Source organism: Macrosteles quadrilineatus, unplaced genomic scaffold (assembly GCF_028750875.1).
Source record: "Macrosteles quadrilineatus isolate MER2022 unplaced genomic scaffold, UCM_ALF_1.0 Scaffold_2__2_contigs__length_208266976, whole genome shotgun sequence".
Lineage (NCBI taxonomy): Eukaryota > Metazoa > Arthropoda > Insecta > Hemiptera > Cicadellidae > Macrosteles > Macrosteles quadrilineatus.
Genome location: NW_026542595.1, coordinates 74592472 through 74610735, shown reverse-complemented (window position 1 = coordinate 74610735; position 18264 = coordinate 74592472). Strand labels below are relative to the sequence as shown.

At 32.5% G+C, this 18264-nt stretch overlaps 1 protein-coding gene across 3 annotated transcripts in view; it reads right to left on the bottom strand.

Moving 5' to 3' along the window:
* Positions 1-13551, bottom strand: part of LOC128985345 (rho GTPase-activating protein 26) — a 151648-nt gene extending 138097 nt beyond the window's left edge. For all 3 annotated transcript variants that reach the window (XM_054404759.1, XM_054404761.1, XM_054404760.1), the window contains exon 1: positions 13022-13551. In XM_054404759.1, coding sequence (XP_054260734.1) covers positions 13022-13181 — 160 coding nt within the window. In that variant the 5' untranslated portion in view covers positions 13182-13551. The remainder of the gene's footprint in view (positions 1-13021) is intronic.
* Between the last annotated feature and the right edge of the window lie 4713 nt (positions 13552-18264).

Here is an 18264-nt window from a genome sequence, read left to right as displayed (position 1 = left end):
TAAAATAGCATATGCTTATGATGGTTTCTATATGTGGTAACAGTTAGACCTGCTCCTTACCCAACTACCGATTTAACAGATTAAAAAAAACAATTATATTTTAAAATTCGCTCGATAAATTTTCATTATTTTAATGGAGAATGTTATTTACACGTCTACACATGTTATAATAAAATGGCAAGCCCATTCGATGCTTATGATGGTTGCTATGTGTGGTAGAAGTTAGGCCTGCTCCTTATTGAGCTACCGATTTTTTACAGATTCTAAAAAAGTTATATTTCAAATTTAGCTCGATAAATTTTCATTATTTTTATGGAGTATGTTCTTCACACGTTTACACATGTTATAAAAAAATGGCAAGCCCATTCGATGCTTATGATGGTTGCTATATGTGGTAGAAGTTAGGCCTGCTGCTTATTGAGCTACCGATTTTTACAGATTCTAAAAAAAATTATATTTCAAATTTGGCTCGATAAATTTTGATTATTTTTATGGAGTATGTTATTTAGACGTCTACACATGTTATAATAAAATGGCAAGCCCAGTCAATGCTTATGATGGTTGCTATGTGTGGTAGAAGTTAGGCCTGCTCCTTATTGAGCTACCGATTTTTACAGATTCTAAAAAAATTATATTTCAAATTTAGCTCGATAAATTTTCATTTTTTTTATGGAGTATGTTCTTCACACGTTTACACATGTTATAAAAAAATGGCAAGCCCATTCGATGCTTATGATGGTTTCTATAGTTGGTAGAAGATAGTCCTGCTCCTTACTGAGCTACCGATTTTTCAGAAGAAAAAAATTATATTTCAAATTTCGCTCGATAAATTTTGATTATTTTTATGGAGTATGTTATTTACAAGTATACACGTGACATAATTAAATGGCAAGCCCATTCAATGCTTATGATGGTTTCTATAGGTGGTAGAAGATAGGCCTGCTCCTTACTGGGCTACGGTTTTTTTCAGATAAAAAAATTATATTTCAAATTTGGCTCGATAAATTTTCATTATTTTTATGGAGTATGTTATTTAGACGTATACACATGTCATACGTAAATGGCAAGCCCATTCAATGCTTATGATGGTTTCTATAGTTGGTAGAAGATAGTCCTGCTCCTTACTGAGCTACCGATTTTTCAGAAAAAAAAAATTATATTTAAAATTTCGCTCGATAAATTTTGATTATTTTTATGGAGTATGTTATTTACAAGTATACACGTGACATAATTAAATGGCAAGCCCATTCAATGCTTATGATGGTTTCTATAGGTGGTAGAAGATAGTCCTGCTCCTTACTGAGCTACCGATTTTTCAGAAGAAAAAAATTATATTTCAAATTTGGCTCGATAAATTTTGATTATTTTTATGGAGTATGTTATTTACAAGTATACACGTGACATAATTAAATGGCAAGCCCATTCAATGCTTATGATGGTTTCTATAGTTGGTAGAAGATAGTCCTGCTCCTTACTGAGCTACCGATTTTTCAGAAGAAAAAAATTATATTTCAAATTTCGCTCGATAAATTTTGATTATTTTTATGGAGTATGTTATTTACAAGTATACACGTGACATAATTAAATGGCAAGCCCATTCAATGCTTATGATGGTTTCTATAGGTGGTAGAAGGTAGTCCTGCTCCTTACTGAGCTACCGATTTTTCAGAAGAAAAAAATTATATTTCAAATTTCGCTCGATAAATTTTCATTATTTTTATGGAGTATGTTATTTAGACGTATACACATGTCATACGTAAATGGCAAGCCCATTCAATGCTTATGATGGTTTCTATAGTTGGTAGAAGATAGTCCTGCTCCTTACTGAGCTACCGATTTTTCAGAAGAAAAAAATTATATTTCAAATTTCGCTCGATAAATTTTGATTATTTTTATGGAGTATGTTATTTACAAGTATACACGTGACATAATTAAATGGCAAGCCCATTCAATGCTTGTGATGGTTTCTATAGGTGGTAGAAGATAGTCCTGCTCCTTACTGAGCTACCGATTTTTCAGAAGAAAAAAATTATATTTCAAATTTCGCTCGATAAATTTTGATTATTTTTATGGAGTATGTTATTTAGACGTATACACATGTCATACGTAAATGGCAAGCCCATTCAATGCTTATGATGGTTTCTATAGGTGGTAGAAGATAGGCCTGCTCCTTACTGGGCTACGGTTTTTTTTCAGATAAAAAAATTATATTTCAAATTTGGCTCGATAAATTTTCATTATTTTTATGGAGTATGTTATTTAGACGTATACACGTGACATAATTAAATGGCAAGCCCATTCAATGCTTATGATGGTTTCTATAGGTGGTAGAAGATAGGCCTGCTCCTTACTGGGCTACGGTTTTTTTTTTTCAGATAAAAAAAATTATATTTCAAATTTGGCTCGATAAATTTTCATTATTTTTATAGAGTATGTTATTTAGACGTATACACATGTCATACGTAAATGGCAAGCCCATTCAATGCTTATGATGGTTTCTATAGTTGGTAGAAGATAGTCCTGCTCCTTACTGAGCTACCGATTTTTCAGAAGAAAAAAATTATATTTCAAATTTGGCTCGATAAATTTTGATTATTTTTATGGAGTATGTTATTTAGACGTATACACATGTCATACGTAAATGGCAAGCCCATTCAATGCTTATGATGGTTTCTATAGGTGGTAGAAGATAGTCCTGCTCCTTACTGAGCTACCGATTTTTCAGAAGAAAAAAATTATATTTCAAATTTCGCTCGATAAATTTTGATTATTTTTATGGAGTATGTTATTTACAAGTATACACGTGACATAATTAAATGGCAAGCCCATTCAATGCTTATGATGGTTTCTATAGGTGGTAGAAGATAGTCCTGCTCCTAACTGAGCTACCGATTTTTCAGAAGAAAAAAATTATATTTCAAATTTCGCTCGATAAATTTTGATTATTTTTATGGAGTATGTTATTTAGACGTATACACATGTCATACGTAAATGGCAAGCCCATTCAATGCTTATGATGGTTTCTATAGGTGGTAGAAGATAATCCTGCTCCTTACTGAGCTACCGATTTTTCAGAAGAAAAAAATTATATTTCAAATTTCGCTCGATAAATTTTGATTATTTTTATGGAGTATGTTATTTACAAGTATACACGTGACATCATTAAATGGCAAGCCCATTCAATGCTTATTATGGTTTCTATAGGTGGTAGAAGATAGTCCTGCTCCTTACTGAGCTACCGATTTTTCAGAAGAAAAAAATTATATTTCAAATTTCGCTCGATAAATTTTGATTATTTTTATGGTTATTATGATTATAAATTATGATAATAAATTATGATTATTTTAAAACCTTGAGCATGATTTTAGTAAATATTAGTAAGATTTTTAACAGTGTTCTCATGTGGTTTTTAATGTAATAATGATAATCACTGTTTAATTTAAATATAAATTTTACAGCCTCTAATTTTCAAAGACTTAGAGACAGTGAATGAAGGCAACCTATTACTCTTATTTTTGTTGTTGTAAATATTTAGTTTGGTAGTACCTGCATAAAATACAAAAGAAATCTATGTGTTCTAACACTTGAGTAGAACATGGCACATCAGGTGGTAAGCAATTTCCACCACCTTTCTTACTAGTGTGAAACCACCTTTTACAAGCAGTACATTCAACGCAAAAGTCATTTTGGTTTCTTGGTGAGTCGGGAAATTGTACATTGCAAATGTAACATGTATTAACCATATAGCCTGAATAGCTAAGGAGCTTTTTGAATAACAAAATTCTATGTTGGTCTGCATCAAACATCAAGTCTATTGAACCATTTGTTTTTAATTGTTCTATGAAATACAAAATGAATACACCACAATTGTAACTGTCAGTTTGAACAGGATGTCTTAAATGGCCATGTTGCCATGTTTTGACTAAGTCATCAAACTTAGTGTTGGTTATGTTTGAGTAAAATTTGAGAAAGTTATTAAATATATACTTTTTTCTGTTAGGATTGACAAAATCTGATGAAGGATCAATAAGGTAAAATGTATGGTCCTTCACGTTTGCATAGCCTAAAACCCAGTGTACGTTATCAATGTTCAATGGGAAAAATAGCTGTTCTGCAACAGAAATATCTGCAATTGATTTTGTAATCAACCAGTGGTCAGGTTTGATATATTCTCCTTGGACAAGACTTAACGTTGCAACATTGTCATGAATTATTGAACTGTTATGGTTGTCTTTTCCCATGAGCATAAGCCCTACAGCCTCTATGACAGAGTTGTCCAGCCAAGATTTGCCCCGTAACAGTTCAATATCATTAATGTACAAGCAACACTTAGAGTTGTTTCGACCTTCGATGGAACAAACAATGTAATTGTTTCTCTGTGTTAATTGAGTATAATAGTTAGGGTCAGAAATCAAGCCATTATCTAAAATCAGATTTGTTATCGTTAATTGGTGTTCATGTGTCATAACGTAAGGTTTTTGAACATGATTTTGCAAGTACTTAGATTGAAAATAGCTTGGGCGAGTTATCTTAGAGGGTTTTTCCCAAGACTCCTCGACAACATCCATGTCTTCATCTGACAGCAAAAGCTGTCCAGTTTTATTATTTTCCGGTGCTGCCTGTGATTTAGAATTTTTTTTAGATTTAGTGCTCAATTTTAAATGTCTTTTACCAACATTATTCCTCGGTTTACGAACACAACAACCTTCCTTTGGTATGTTTAGTGTGATTTCTTTGCAACGGGCCTCAATAACCTTTCTTATCAGCCTAATAAACCTGTTAGCTCTGAGATTAGTTTGTCCCTTTAAAATAACATTTTTAACCATACCAAACCAACTTTCAACCGGGGCATTGCTTAATCTCTTTAATGCTTTAACATTAACTTTGCTTTTTAACAATATGGCAGACCACAGTGGTAAAAAAGCTACAAATCTCTTAGCAATGAGAATTGCTAATTTTGGGCAGTAAAACGGATTCTTATTAGGCCTACAGTCTAAATTTGAGCTGTCAGGGCTATTTTCTTTAGATAAAGGACAAAGGTCTAAATCGGCTTTATTTTCATCATTTAAAGAACTTACAACTAAACCATGCATAGCAAACAATTCAGCCTTAGTGTAACAAATTTCGTTAAAGAATGGACTTTTTTTGTATAAAGTTGTGCAACTTGTATCTTGAAACATTTCATCTGTACATTCATTTTCACTATCAAAATCTGTTTCAAATGTGCTTTCCTCAACAGTGCATTCAAAGTTTAAAATACCCAAAGCGTATTGGACTTCAGAGTTGTTGTTATAGGTCATTAGTACAGTGAAGGTGTGACTCAATATTGTTTTAATTTTTTCATATGAAGTACAGTTTATGATAAAACAAAGTATTTGTAAAGCAAACTGTTTAATTGATTTTCGTTCCTTTGACTGCAAATTTAATGTTGCTGCATGTATATTATTTACACATATTTTCACAAAATGGCAACAGCAGACATGTACAGTAACTGTGACCGGTTGCACACTGGCTTTGTTATGTACAAAGTTGTGGCAATGGATTAAGTATGAAGTAAGGTCCATTTTGTTCCATTGAACAATAACAGCTTCGATTAGGGCCCAGCTAAAGTCTACAACAACCCGTTGAGCAAGAGGCCACTTATTTTCTTGAATAAGAAAATCTTTAAGTTTAAATAACCAACCCCCAATAGAAATGGCATTATGTTTGCAAGTAATATATTCAGACAATGGTAAAATTGAACCATCAGTTTGGAATACGATACTATAATATAACACTCTTTTACCATTACATTGATCAACTGGACGTACAACCTTGCCAGTTGCATCCAGATGTAGGACAAAATCACTTTTTAATTGCTTATAGGTACAAAACAACATTAAGTATGCTACAGTTCAAAGATATGTGACCAATTCCATTTCAATTATGAAATAAAGTTTAATAAGTACATTAATGAACTTAACAACTATGGTTAAGGAACCAACATAGCCTATGTCATGCATAATATATGTAAGTTTGGGCTAGAAGTCCTATAGAACCATATGTATAGAACCACCTATAGAAACCATCATAAGCATTGAATGGGCTTGCCATTTAATTATGTCACGTGTATACTTGTAAATAACATACTCCATAAAAATAATCAAAATTTATCGAGCGAAATTTGAAATATAATCTTTTTCTTCTGAAAAATCGGTAGCTCAGTAAGGAGCAGGACTATCTTCTACCAGCTATAGAAACCATCATAAGCATTGAATGGGCTTGCCATTTACGTATGACATGTGTATACGTCTAAATAACATACTCCATAAAAATAATCAAAATTTATCGAGCGAAATTTGAAATATAATTTTTTTCTTCTGAAAAATCGGTAGCACAGTAAGGAGCAGGACTACCTTCTACCACCTATAGAAACCATCATAAGCATTGAATGGGCTTGCCATTTAATTATGTCACGTGTATACTTGTAAATAACATACTCCATAAAAATAATCAAAATTTATCGAGCGAAATTTGAAATATAATTTTTTTCTTCTGAAAAATCGGTAACTCAGTAAGGAGCAGGACTATCTACTACCAACTATAGAAACCATCATAAGCATTGAATGGGCTTGCCACTTACGTATGACATGTGTATACGTCTAAATAACATACTCCATAAAAATAATGAAAATTTATTGAAGCCAAATTTGAAATATAATTTTTTTATCTGAAAAAAACCGTAGCCCAGTAAGGAGCAGGCCTATCTTCTACCACCTATAGAAACCATCATAAGCATTGAATGGGCTTGCCATTTAATTATGTCACGTGTATACTTGTAAATAACATACTCCATAAAAATAATCAAAATTTATCGAGCGAAATTTGAAATATAATCTTTTTCTTCTGAAAAATCGGTAGCTCAGTAAGGAGCAGGACTATCTTCTACCAGCTATAGAAACCATCATAAGCATTGAATGGGCTTGCCATTTACGTATGACATGTGTATACGTCTAAATAACATACTCCATAAAAATAATCAAAATTTATCGAGCGAAATTTGAAATATAATTTTTTTCTTCTGAAAAATCGGTAGCTCAGTAAGGAGCAGGACTACCTTCTACCACCTATAGAAACCATCATAAGCATTGAATGGGCTTGCCATTTAATTATGTCACGTGTATACTTGTAAATAACATACTCCATAAAAATAATCAAAATTTATCGAGCGAAATTTGAAATATAATTTTTTTCTTCTGAAAAATCGGTAGCTCAGTAAGGAGCAGGACTATCTTCTACCAACTATAGAAACCATCATAAGCATTGAATGGGCTTGCCATTTAATTATGTCACGTGTATACTTGTAAATAACATACTCCATAAAAATAATGAAAATTTATCGAGCGAAATTTGAAATATAATTTTTTTCTTCTGAAAAATCGGTAGCTCAGTAAGGAGCAGGACTATCTTCTACCACCTATAGAAACCATCATAAGCATTGAATGGGCTTGCCATTTACGTATGACATGTGTACACGTCTAAATAACATACTTTATAAAAATAATGAAAATTTATCGAGCGAAATTTGAAATATAATTTTTTTCTTCTGAAAAATCGGTAGCTCAGTAAGGAGCAGGACTATCTTCTACCACCTATAGAAACCATCATAAGCATTGAATGGGCTTGCCATTTAATGATGTCACGTGTATACTTGTAAATAACATACTCCATAAAAATAATCAAAATTTATCGAGCGAAATTTGAAATATAATTTTTTTCTTCTGAAAAATCGGTAGCTCAGTAAGGAGCAGGACTATCTTCTACCACCTATAGAAACCATCATAAGCATTGAATGGGCTTGCCATTTACGTATGACATGTGTATACGTCTAAATAACATACTCCATAAAAATAATCAAAATTTATCGAGCGAAATTTGAAATATAATTTTTTTCTTCTGAAAAATCGGTAGCTCAGTAAGGAGCAGGACTACCTTCTACCACCTATAGAAACCATCATAAGCATTGAATGGGCTTGCCATTTAATTATGTCACGTGTATACTTGTAAATAACATACTCCATAAAAATAATCAAAATTTATCGAGCGAAATTTGAAATATAATTTTTTTCTTCTGAAAAATCGGTAGCTCAGTAAGGAGCAGGACTATCTTCTACCACCTATAGAAACCATCATAAGCATTGAATGGGCTTGCCATTTACGTATGACATGTGTATACGTCTAAATAACATACTCCATAAAAATAATCAAAATTTATCGAGCGAAATTTGAAATATAATTTTTTTCTTCTGAAAAATCGGTAGCTCAGTAAGGAGCAGGACTACCTTCTACCACCTATAGAAACCATCATAAGCATTGAATGGGCTTGCCATTTAATTATGTCACGTGTATACTTGTAAATAACATACTCCATAAAAATAATCAAAATTTATCGAGCGAAATTTGAAATATAATTTTTTTCTTCTGAAAAATCGGTAACTCAGTAAGGAGCAGGACTATCTACTACCAACTATAGAAACCATCATAAGCATTGAATGGGCTTGCCATTTACGTATGACATGTGTATACGTCTAAATAACATACTCCATAAAAATAATGAAAATTTATTGGAGCCAAATTTGAAATATAATTTTTTTATCTGAAAAAAACCGTAGCCCAGTAAGGAGCAGGCCTATCTTCTACCACCTATAGAAACCATCATAAGCATTGAATGGGCTTGCCATTTAATTATGTCACGTGTATACTTGTAAATAACATACTCCATAAAAATAATCAAAATTTATCGAGCGAAATTTGAAATATAATTTTTTTCTTCTGAAAAATCGGTAGCTCAGTAAGGAGCAGGACTATCTTCTACCACCTATAGAAACCATCATAAGCATTGAATGGGCTTGCCATTTAATTATGTCACGTGTATACTTGTAAATTACATACTCCATAAAAATAATCAAAATTTATCTAGCGAAATTTGAAATATAATTTTTTCTTCTGAAAAATCGGTAGCTCAGTAAGGAGAAGGACTATCTTCTACCACCTATAGAAACCATCATAAGCATTGAATGGGCTTGCCATTTACGTATGACATGTGTATACGTCTAAATAACATACTCCATAAAAATAATGAAAATTTATCGAGCGAAATTTGAAATATAATTTTTTTCTTCTGAAAAATCGGTAGCTCAGTAAGGAGCAGGACTATCTTCTACCACCTATAGAAACCATCATAAGCATTGAATGGGCTTGCCATTTAATGATGTCACGTGTATACTTGTAAATAACATACTCCATAAAAATAATCAAAATTTATCGAGCGAAATTTGAAATATAATTTTTTTCTTCTGAAAAATCGGTAGCTCAGTAAGGAGCAGGACTATCTTCTACCACCTATAGAAACCATCATAAGCATTGAATGGGCTTGCCATTTACGTATGACATGTGTATACGTCTAAATAACATACTCCATAAAAATAATGAAAATTTATCGAGCGAAATTTGAAATATAATTTTTTTCTTCTGAAAAATCGGTAGCTCAGTAAGGAGCAGGACTATCTTCTACCACCTATAGAAACCATCATAAGCATTGAATGGGCTTGCCATTTACGTATGACATGTGTACACGTCTAAATAACATACTTTATAAAAATAATGAAAATTTATCGAGCGAAATTTGAAATATAATTTTTTTCTTCTGAAAAATCGGTAGCTCAGTAAGGAGCAGGACTATCTTCTACCACCTATAGAAACCATCATAAGCATTGAATGGGCTTTCCATTTAATGATGTCACGTGTATACTTGTAAATAACATACTCCATAAAAATAATCAAAATTTATCGAGCGAAATTTGAAATATAATTTTTTTCTTCTGAAAAATCGGTAGCTCAGTAAGGAGCAGGACTATCTTCTACCACCTATAGAAACCATCATAAGCATTGAATGGGCTTGCCATTTACGTATGACATGTGTATACGTCTAAATAACATACTCCATAAAAATAATGAAAATTTATCGAGCGAAATTTGAAATATAATTTTTTTCTTTTGAAAAATCGGTAGCTCAGTAAGGAGCAGGACTATCTTCTACCACCTATAGAAACCATCATAAGCATTGAATGGGCTTGCCATTTAATGATGTCACGTGTATACTTGTAAATAACATACTCCATAAAAATAATCAAAATTTATCGAGCGAAATTTGAAATATAATTTTTTTCTTCTGAAAAATCGGTAGCTCAGTAAGGAGCAGGACTATCTTCTACCACCTATAGAAACCATCATAAGCATTGAATGGGCTTGCCATTTACGTATGACATGTGTATACGTCTAAATAACATACTCCAAAAAAATAATGAAAATTTATCGAGCGAAATTTGAAATATAATTTTTTTCTTCTGAAAAATCGGTAGCTCAGTAAGGAGCAGGACTATCTTCTACCACCTATAGAAACCATCATAAGCATTGAATGGGCTTGCCATTTACGTATGACATGTGTACACGTCTAAATAACATACTTTATAAAAATAATGAAAATTTATCGAGCGAAATTTGAAATATAATTTTTTTCTTCTGAAAAATCGGTAGCTCAGTAAGGAGCAGGACTATCTTCTACCACCTATAGAAACCATCATAAGCATTGAATGGGCTTGCCATTTAATGATGTCACGTGTATACTTGTAAATAACATACTCCATAAAAATAATCAAAATTTATCGAGCGAAATTTGAAATATAATTTTTTTCTTCTGAAAAATCGGTAGCTCAGTAAGGAGCAGGACTATCTTCTACCACCTATAGAAACCATCATAAGCATTGAATGGGCTTGCCATTTACGTATGACATGTGTATACGTCTAAATAACATACTCCATAAAAATAATCAAAATTTATCGAGCGAAATTTGAAATATAATTTTTTTCTTCTGAAAAATCGGTAGCTCAGTTAGGAGCTGGACTATCTTCTACCACCTATAGAAACCATCATAAGCATTGAATGGGCTTGCCATTTAATTATGTCACGTGTATACTTGTAAATAACATACTCCATAAAAATAATCAAAATTTATCGAGCGAAATTTGAAATATAATTTTTTTCTTCTGAAAAATCGGTAGCTCAGTAAGGAGCAGGACTATCTTCTACCAACTATAGAAACCATCATAAGCATTGAATGGGCTTGCCATTTACGTATGACATGTGTATACGTCTAAATAACATACTCTATAAAAATAATGAAAATTTATCGAGCCAAATTTGAAATATATTTTTTTTTATCTGAAAAAAAAACCGTAGCCCAGTAAGGAGCAGGCCTATCTTCTACCACCTATAGAAACCATCATAAGCATTGAATGGGCTTGCCATTTAATTATGTCACGTGTATACGTCTAAATAACATACTCCATAAAAATAATGAAAATTTATCGAGCCAAATTTGAAATATAATTTTTTTATCTGAAAAAAACCGTAGCCCAGTAAGGAGCAGGCCTATCTTCTACCACCTATAGAAACCATCATAAGCATTGAATGGGCTTGCCATTTAATTATGTCACGTGTATACTTGTAAATAACATACTCCATAAAAATAATCAAAATTTATCGAGCGAAATTTGAAATATAATTTTTTTCTTCTGAAAAATCGGTAGCTCAGTAAGGAGCAGGACTATCTTCTACCAACTATAGAAACCATCATAAGCATTGAATGGGCTTGCCATTTAATTATGTCACGTGTATACTTGTAAATAACATACTCCATAAAAATAATCAAAATTTATCGAGCGAAATTTGAAATATAATTTTTTTCTTCTGAAAAATCGGTAGCTCAGTAAGGAGCAGGACTATCTTCTACCAACTATAGAAACCATCATAAGCATTGAATGGGCTTGCCATTTAATTATGTCACGTGTATACTTGTAAATAACATACTCCATAAAAATAATCAAAATTTATCGAGCGAAATTTGAAATATAAATTTTTTTTATCTGAAAAATTTGTAGCACAATAAAGTGCAGGCCTATATTCTACCACCTATAAAAACCATCATAAGCATTGAATGGGCTTGCCATTTAATTATGTCACGTGTATACTTGTAAATAACATACTCCATAAAAATAATGAAAATTTATCGAGCGAAATTTGAAATATAATTTTTTTCTTCTGAAAAATCGGTAGCTCAGTAAGGAGCAGGACTATCATCTACCACCTACAGAAACCATCATAAGCATCGAATGGGCTTGCCATTTTATTATGGCATGTATATACGTGTAAATAACATACTCCATAAAAATAGTAAACATGAATCAAACCAGATTTGAATAATACACTTTACTCATTCTGTTGATTGTACCAGTTGAAGCTGTTTTTGTTTACTGTAACACTGTTACATTCTCGTACGTCTGGAGTATATTTCGTGATTCAATATTATGGTATAAGAGTAACAGTGTTATATCATTATTTTTTTCGTATGTGCCTTGGTTACATTTATTAATCAAATTAATAAAATTTAATATTAAAATAGGCTGAAAGGAATGTTTACATATCTTTGTTGCGAGTAATGCACTTTGAGGTTAGTGGTTCATAGAGTGATACAATGGAATAACAACAAGTGATATTAATGGTTATTGTACTTTATTTAGGCAACTCAGTTATATAAAAATGGTACATTAGTAAAACAAACACTTAAACACTGCTCAAAATATATGATTTCCACATATTTCAGTGAAACATGCATTTGAGGTTAGGAAGTTCTGAAGCCACGGCCTTCTTGATCTGCTGATCTGACGCTGACGTCATAGCTTAATGTTGGTTTATTGGCAGTTTTACATCCATAATAATGTGGCTGTACTTACTTAATATATACCTAAAAGCTTGGTAAGATACCTAGGCTATAGGGCCTATACATTTACTTATATTTTTTATAAACTACCACCTAAAGGTTGATTAGCAATTTTAAACCCAAACATGTTCTGTATCTTAAGATCCAAACTTGATCTGAAATTTACCCAATCTAAAATCGAACTGAGAGGAATACAAACTTACGTTTAGCGGCGCTTAGAAGAGCTTTAACCTCTTTCACCAACCGCTTGATCTGTTCACTTGTCTTTTCCAGTTCTTTTTCATGGGCATGAAGATTATCCCGAAAGTAGGGACTGTCTGTTAAACAGTCGGTAAATTCCAAAGGAGGAAGACCAACACCCATTTTTAATATTTCTTCGATCAAACACACGTTAAGATGTAAAGGAAAGTCCTAACCTAGTTGAATGTTTATGTAAACAAAACATCCACATCACTACACAACATAACAGATAACAATGAACTAACAGGTGACCACGACGACAAAATCTGATTGGTTGAGCGACACTATTAGTAAACAAACACCAACAAGACGACAAAAGGCAGCCGATTTGGCGAAGAAAACGCGATACGTTACCGAACTGAACTGAAACAAAACTTTCCTCTAAGATAATATACAGCACAAACCAACTTCCACTCTCTCTTAACTAACACTGCACTTCTTAGACACACTGCCTAGTTAGTTAGTGGTGCCCGCTCGTCCGCCTTTGCCTTTAGCTAGCCTTCGTCTCCCTCCAGCCACCCACCAACCAACCAACCCAATCCAATTCAGTCTATGTCAAGTCTCAGCTGTTCACTTGTTAAGTCCTGGTTCTAGAAAAAATTACTTGTCTGTATTTTAGCCAAAGACCTGTAACCTGTAAATGTCCATTATTACATAGTTCTAATTATACTTACACTATAAAAATCTTAGTGTGAAATGAAATGCTTTATTATCCATTAGGCATGAAATGCAATAGGCATCGTCAAAACAAATAGCAATATACAATTTTCATACAAATTAAAACTAAAATGCAAAAATCACACAGCAAACAAAACCGAAAGCAAACCATGCACAAAACTACTGTCAAAACAAAACAATCTGTTACTTACATTGGAAAAACTCTCTCACAGTCTCCTTTGGAATGTCGAAGAAATCGCTGGTCTTATAAAGAGGGAAAGCCAATAAAAGTGTGCCTGGAGATTGTTTTGGAATTTTCTGTTGGTTTGGTTCTAAGCTTTACAAAAAATATGGTTAAGAAGCCTTATACTTAACTGGCTGGAATTTCTTTTTGTTTTACTTAACCTAACGTAAGGTACATCAATATTGTTCTTATTTCTGGTATTGTACATATGATAATCACCCTTACGACTAGGTGACTGGAGATAATTTTTTACATGCACAACAAAAACATAAAAAAAAATAAATAGGATATTTTGTACCAAAGGACTGGCTGAGAGCTGCTTATATTGCTTTCTTTCAGAGTATTTTATTGTATGGCCTAAGGCTCTGGGGTGCCGCCTCTGGGGTCAAGAGAGTTCTGCGCTATCAAAAGAAAGCAGTTAGAGTAGTAGCTGGTGCTGATTACTTGGACCATTGTTAACCCATATTTGTAGCTGAGAGCTTAATGACGGTTTGTAACCTCTATATTTTTCAGTCCTTGATCAAAATCAAGAAGGAATGGGATTCTCTTGAGCTGAGAGGCGACATCCATCCCTATAATACACGTAGAAAAAATGATCTCAATTTACCACATGTTAGATTAAGTAAAGTTCAGTTGTCGAATGAGATTCTAAGTTATAAGTTTTTTAATAAACTTCCTTTTGCAGCTCGGAACCTGCCAGACCCAAAATTTAGAAAAGGTGTTGAGGGACTCCTTTTGGCAAATCCTTTGTACAAAAATAAAGAAATTTTGATCTGAAAGAATAATATGTAAGTAGTTTTTTTTTAGTTTTTCAACCGAGTGCTGTGTGCTGTTTTTTTTTCTCTCTGCATGGAGAGTTTCAGGAATGTAATTCTTTATATTGGTAAGAAACCTTGTACCATTGTCTTATTTTAGTTTTTATTTTAGCTATAGTTGACTGACGTTTTCCAGCAATGTAACCGCATTTTATGGAAATAAAAATTCTTGATTCAAACTACAAACAGTCATGATTTCCTCATTTACAAAGAGAGGTCTGCAAGGGGCATCATACTCAGCGTTTGCTAGGATTCTTACAGCTCTTTTAGCGAATTTCCCATAACAAGCGTCTACAGCCTGACTGATCACTTATTGCAAACGAAAAAAAACTGGTCAGCCTGGCCAGTAGCCACTGAAGAAGAAGAAACAATTGTTGTCTGCTTGATTTTATTTTATGACGTGACGTATCGTTTTGGCTGTCGGCTGTGTTTTGGTGCGGCTGTTTGTTTGTTTTCATCAAAAGTGTAGTATTTTGATATTGTCTATTTCATTGCAGTATTGCAGTTATTCATTTTGTTTCCATCTCCATATAATGATTAAATAAAAAGAAGTTCTTTTTCTTGTGATATTTATTTACGATCACTGGACATGTAGATGTTGTGATATTTACGTTTTGTTATCCTAGTAGTCCTTGTGTTGTCTTTTGTAAACTATTAATCTTGTGGGTAGTGTTCTACATTTTTACTGCATAGATTAAAACCCATTTCTGTGAATAAATAGCATGTTTACTAAACTTTATAAAAATGTACTTTTATCCTTTTTTAATTTTGCCCCTTTAATGTTTTTTAGTGTATGCCTATGCCTAGGCCTACTCAATTTTTCATTTTATTCTTAATGATAATTAAAAATAAGACATTTAGGCCTATGTCTATCATGGTTAACCTCCCGGCCAAGCCTATGAATTCTTGCTCCTTAGCATTCTTTTACACTCCATAATAGCAAAGATCTAAACATTTAAAATGGCCGTTGAGTCTTTTACCATAGGCAATGCTATTTAACTTACATGAATGCAGGCTCCATAAGTTACAATGAAAGTGCAATGGATGAAACTGTTGAGAGATTGTAATACGATTTTTGGGTGGACTTCCGTATCTGTTAGCACAAACAACCGAACAAGGGTACACTTCCATATCTGTTGGCACAAAAAACCAAATGAGTAATTTTGATTATTCGATTGTTTAATTCGATATATCGTTTGGTAAGTTAGGTTAGGTTAACCTTACCTAACTAACCAAACGATATATCGAATAATCTATATAGCCTATCGATTGATATTTTCATCCAGTTGTTTGAGCCAACAGATATGGAAATGTACCCCCGAATGAAAATATTGATTATTCGATTGTTTCATTCGATATCGTTTGGTTAACTTAGTTAGTTTAGGTTAACCTTACCTAACTAACCAAATGATATATCGAATAATGGATATAGGGTATCAATCGATATTTTCATTCGGTTTTTTGTGCCAACAGATACGCGATTTTTTTTCTATCCGATATATTGATTATAACAAATTGAAGGCTGCATTTAACTTTAGGTCCTACACTCATTTGAATGAAAATATAGATCGATATATTGATTAATTGATTTTTTCGATATATCGTTTGGTTAGTTAGGTAAGGTTAACCTAACCTAACTAACCAAACGATATATCAAATGAAAAAATAGAATAATCGATATTTTCATTCGAATGACTGTAGGGCCTAAAGTAAAGTGCAGCCAAAAAATATTGTAATGAAATAAAACTCTTTTAAACTAACCTAACAAACCAAACTTTCTGTAACATTTCAACTTTCCGTTAGCCCCGTTTGATAGCCTATATGCATTTTCTGTTATCAAACGGAATTTTGAAATGATAACAGCCTACACAGCAAGTTTGATTAGTTATGTTATGTTAGTTTAGAATAGTTTCATTTCCTACTCTAATATAGGCCTATGGACTATTATTTTTGCCTAACTTAAAAAAGGTTGGTTCTTAATTTGTAATTTAAATGTGTTTGAAGATATTAAAACAGAAGGAATACGGATCGTGAAGTAAAACAAAAATATCGATAAATCGAAAAGAAATCATCGATAATTAATGTTCTCTTTAACAGGAAAGTACCCAAACAAACTTTGTGGTCTAGTGAAAACCCAGTGTTATACAATTTGCCCACTCCTGTTAAAAATCTGACCATTGCCACGTTAGAGCAGTATTTGGTGGAAGGAAATTTGTCTTTGGAAAAGTTGTCCCTGTATCCTTGAATTCAAATGTAATGAAGGATGTACTTGTAAACTGTTTGTTATGACCTAATTACTCTAATAGTGGCCGTGGCTGACATACACAAAAATTGCAGTTGGAATGAATTTCTAAATTTTTATCTTCTTTTTTGTCACTGTTCTCTGTATACCAGAGGCATTTTGTAGGAGAGCTAATCACAAAAACATTCAAGGTAAAGTGGTCCAAACCCATCAAATATTGTGGGTGTGTCAGAAATCGAACATGTCATGGGTACAGTTTCTTAACTGGGCTACGCAAACATTGATTGAAACTATCGAATTGAAAATATTGATTAATAATCGATATTTATATATATCTATTATAAAATTAAGCTATCATAACCTAACCTAACTAACCAAACTTGCTGATGGTGAACAAATCGCATGAAGGTTTACTAATCGAGTCGATAGTTTCAATCAATATTAGCGTAGCCCAGTTAAAAAACTGTACCCCAATTCGGTTCAACACATTAGGACTAGTCAAATCAAATCAAAGCTTTATTTTCCAATAGACATTACAAATGCATGTGGAATGGTCAATGAAGGTATTATGTTGGTAAACATTTGTCAAGGAAGAGTACAATAGATGTAGAGTACAAGGTCAAATCAAAATATACAAAGATAATATGAAATACATGCAGATGAGGATAACTATAATAGAAAAAAAAGTACAATCATTACTCAATATTTAATGGTTTAGGAAATTCTAAAAAATCATTAAGTTTGTAGAACGGATTCTTTACTAGCCACATATGAATTTTAACTTTAAAAACTTTGTAAGGAAGTGATAGCAATTTGTTGGGCAATTTATTTAGACATTTTAGGCCCAGAATTTTATGACTTTTCTTTGTTTTGCTCAGTCTAACATGGGGTATATCAAATTGATGTCTGTTTCTAGTTTGAAAATCATGAAAATCACTCCTTATCGCATGTGAGTCCATTTCCTTAAAACTAGTTAACATGATATTAAATATATATAAATTAATAACGGTTAAAATATTAAATTCAATAAAAATGGGGCGACAATGTTCCTCAGGATCAACCCTAGCCATTATGCGCAGGACCTTTTTTTGTAATATTAAGACATCGGAGACATGAGAACTATTACCCCAAAAAATGATACCATAGTTCAAGGCAGACTGAAATAAAGCAAAGTAAACTGATCTTAAATAACTAATAGGAACTAAATCATTAAGCTTACGAAAAAGGCAGATCATTCTACTTAACCTA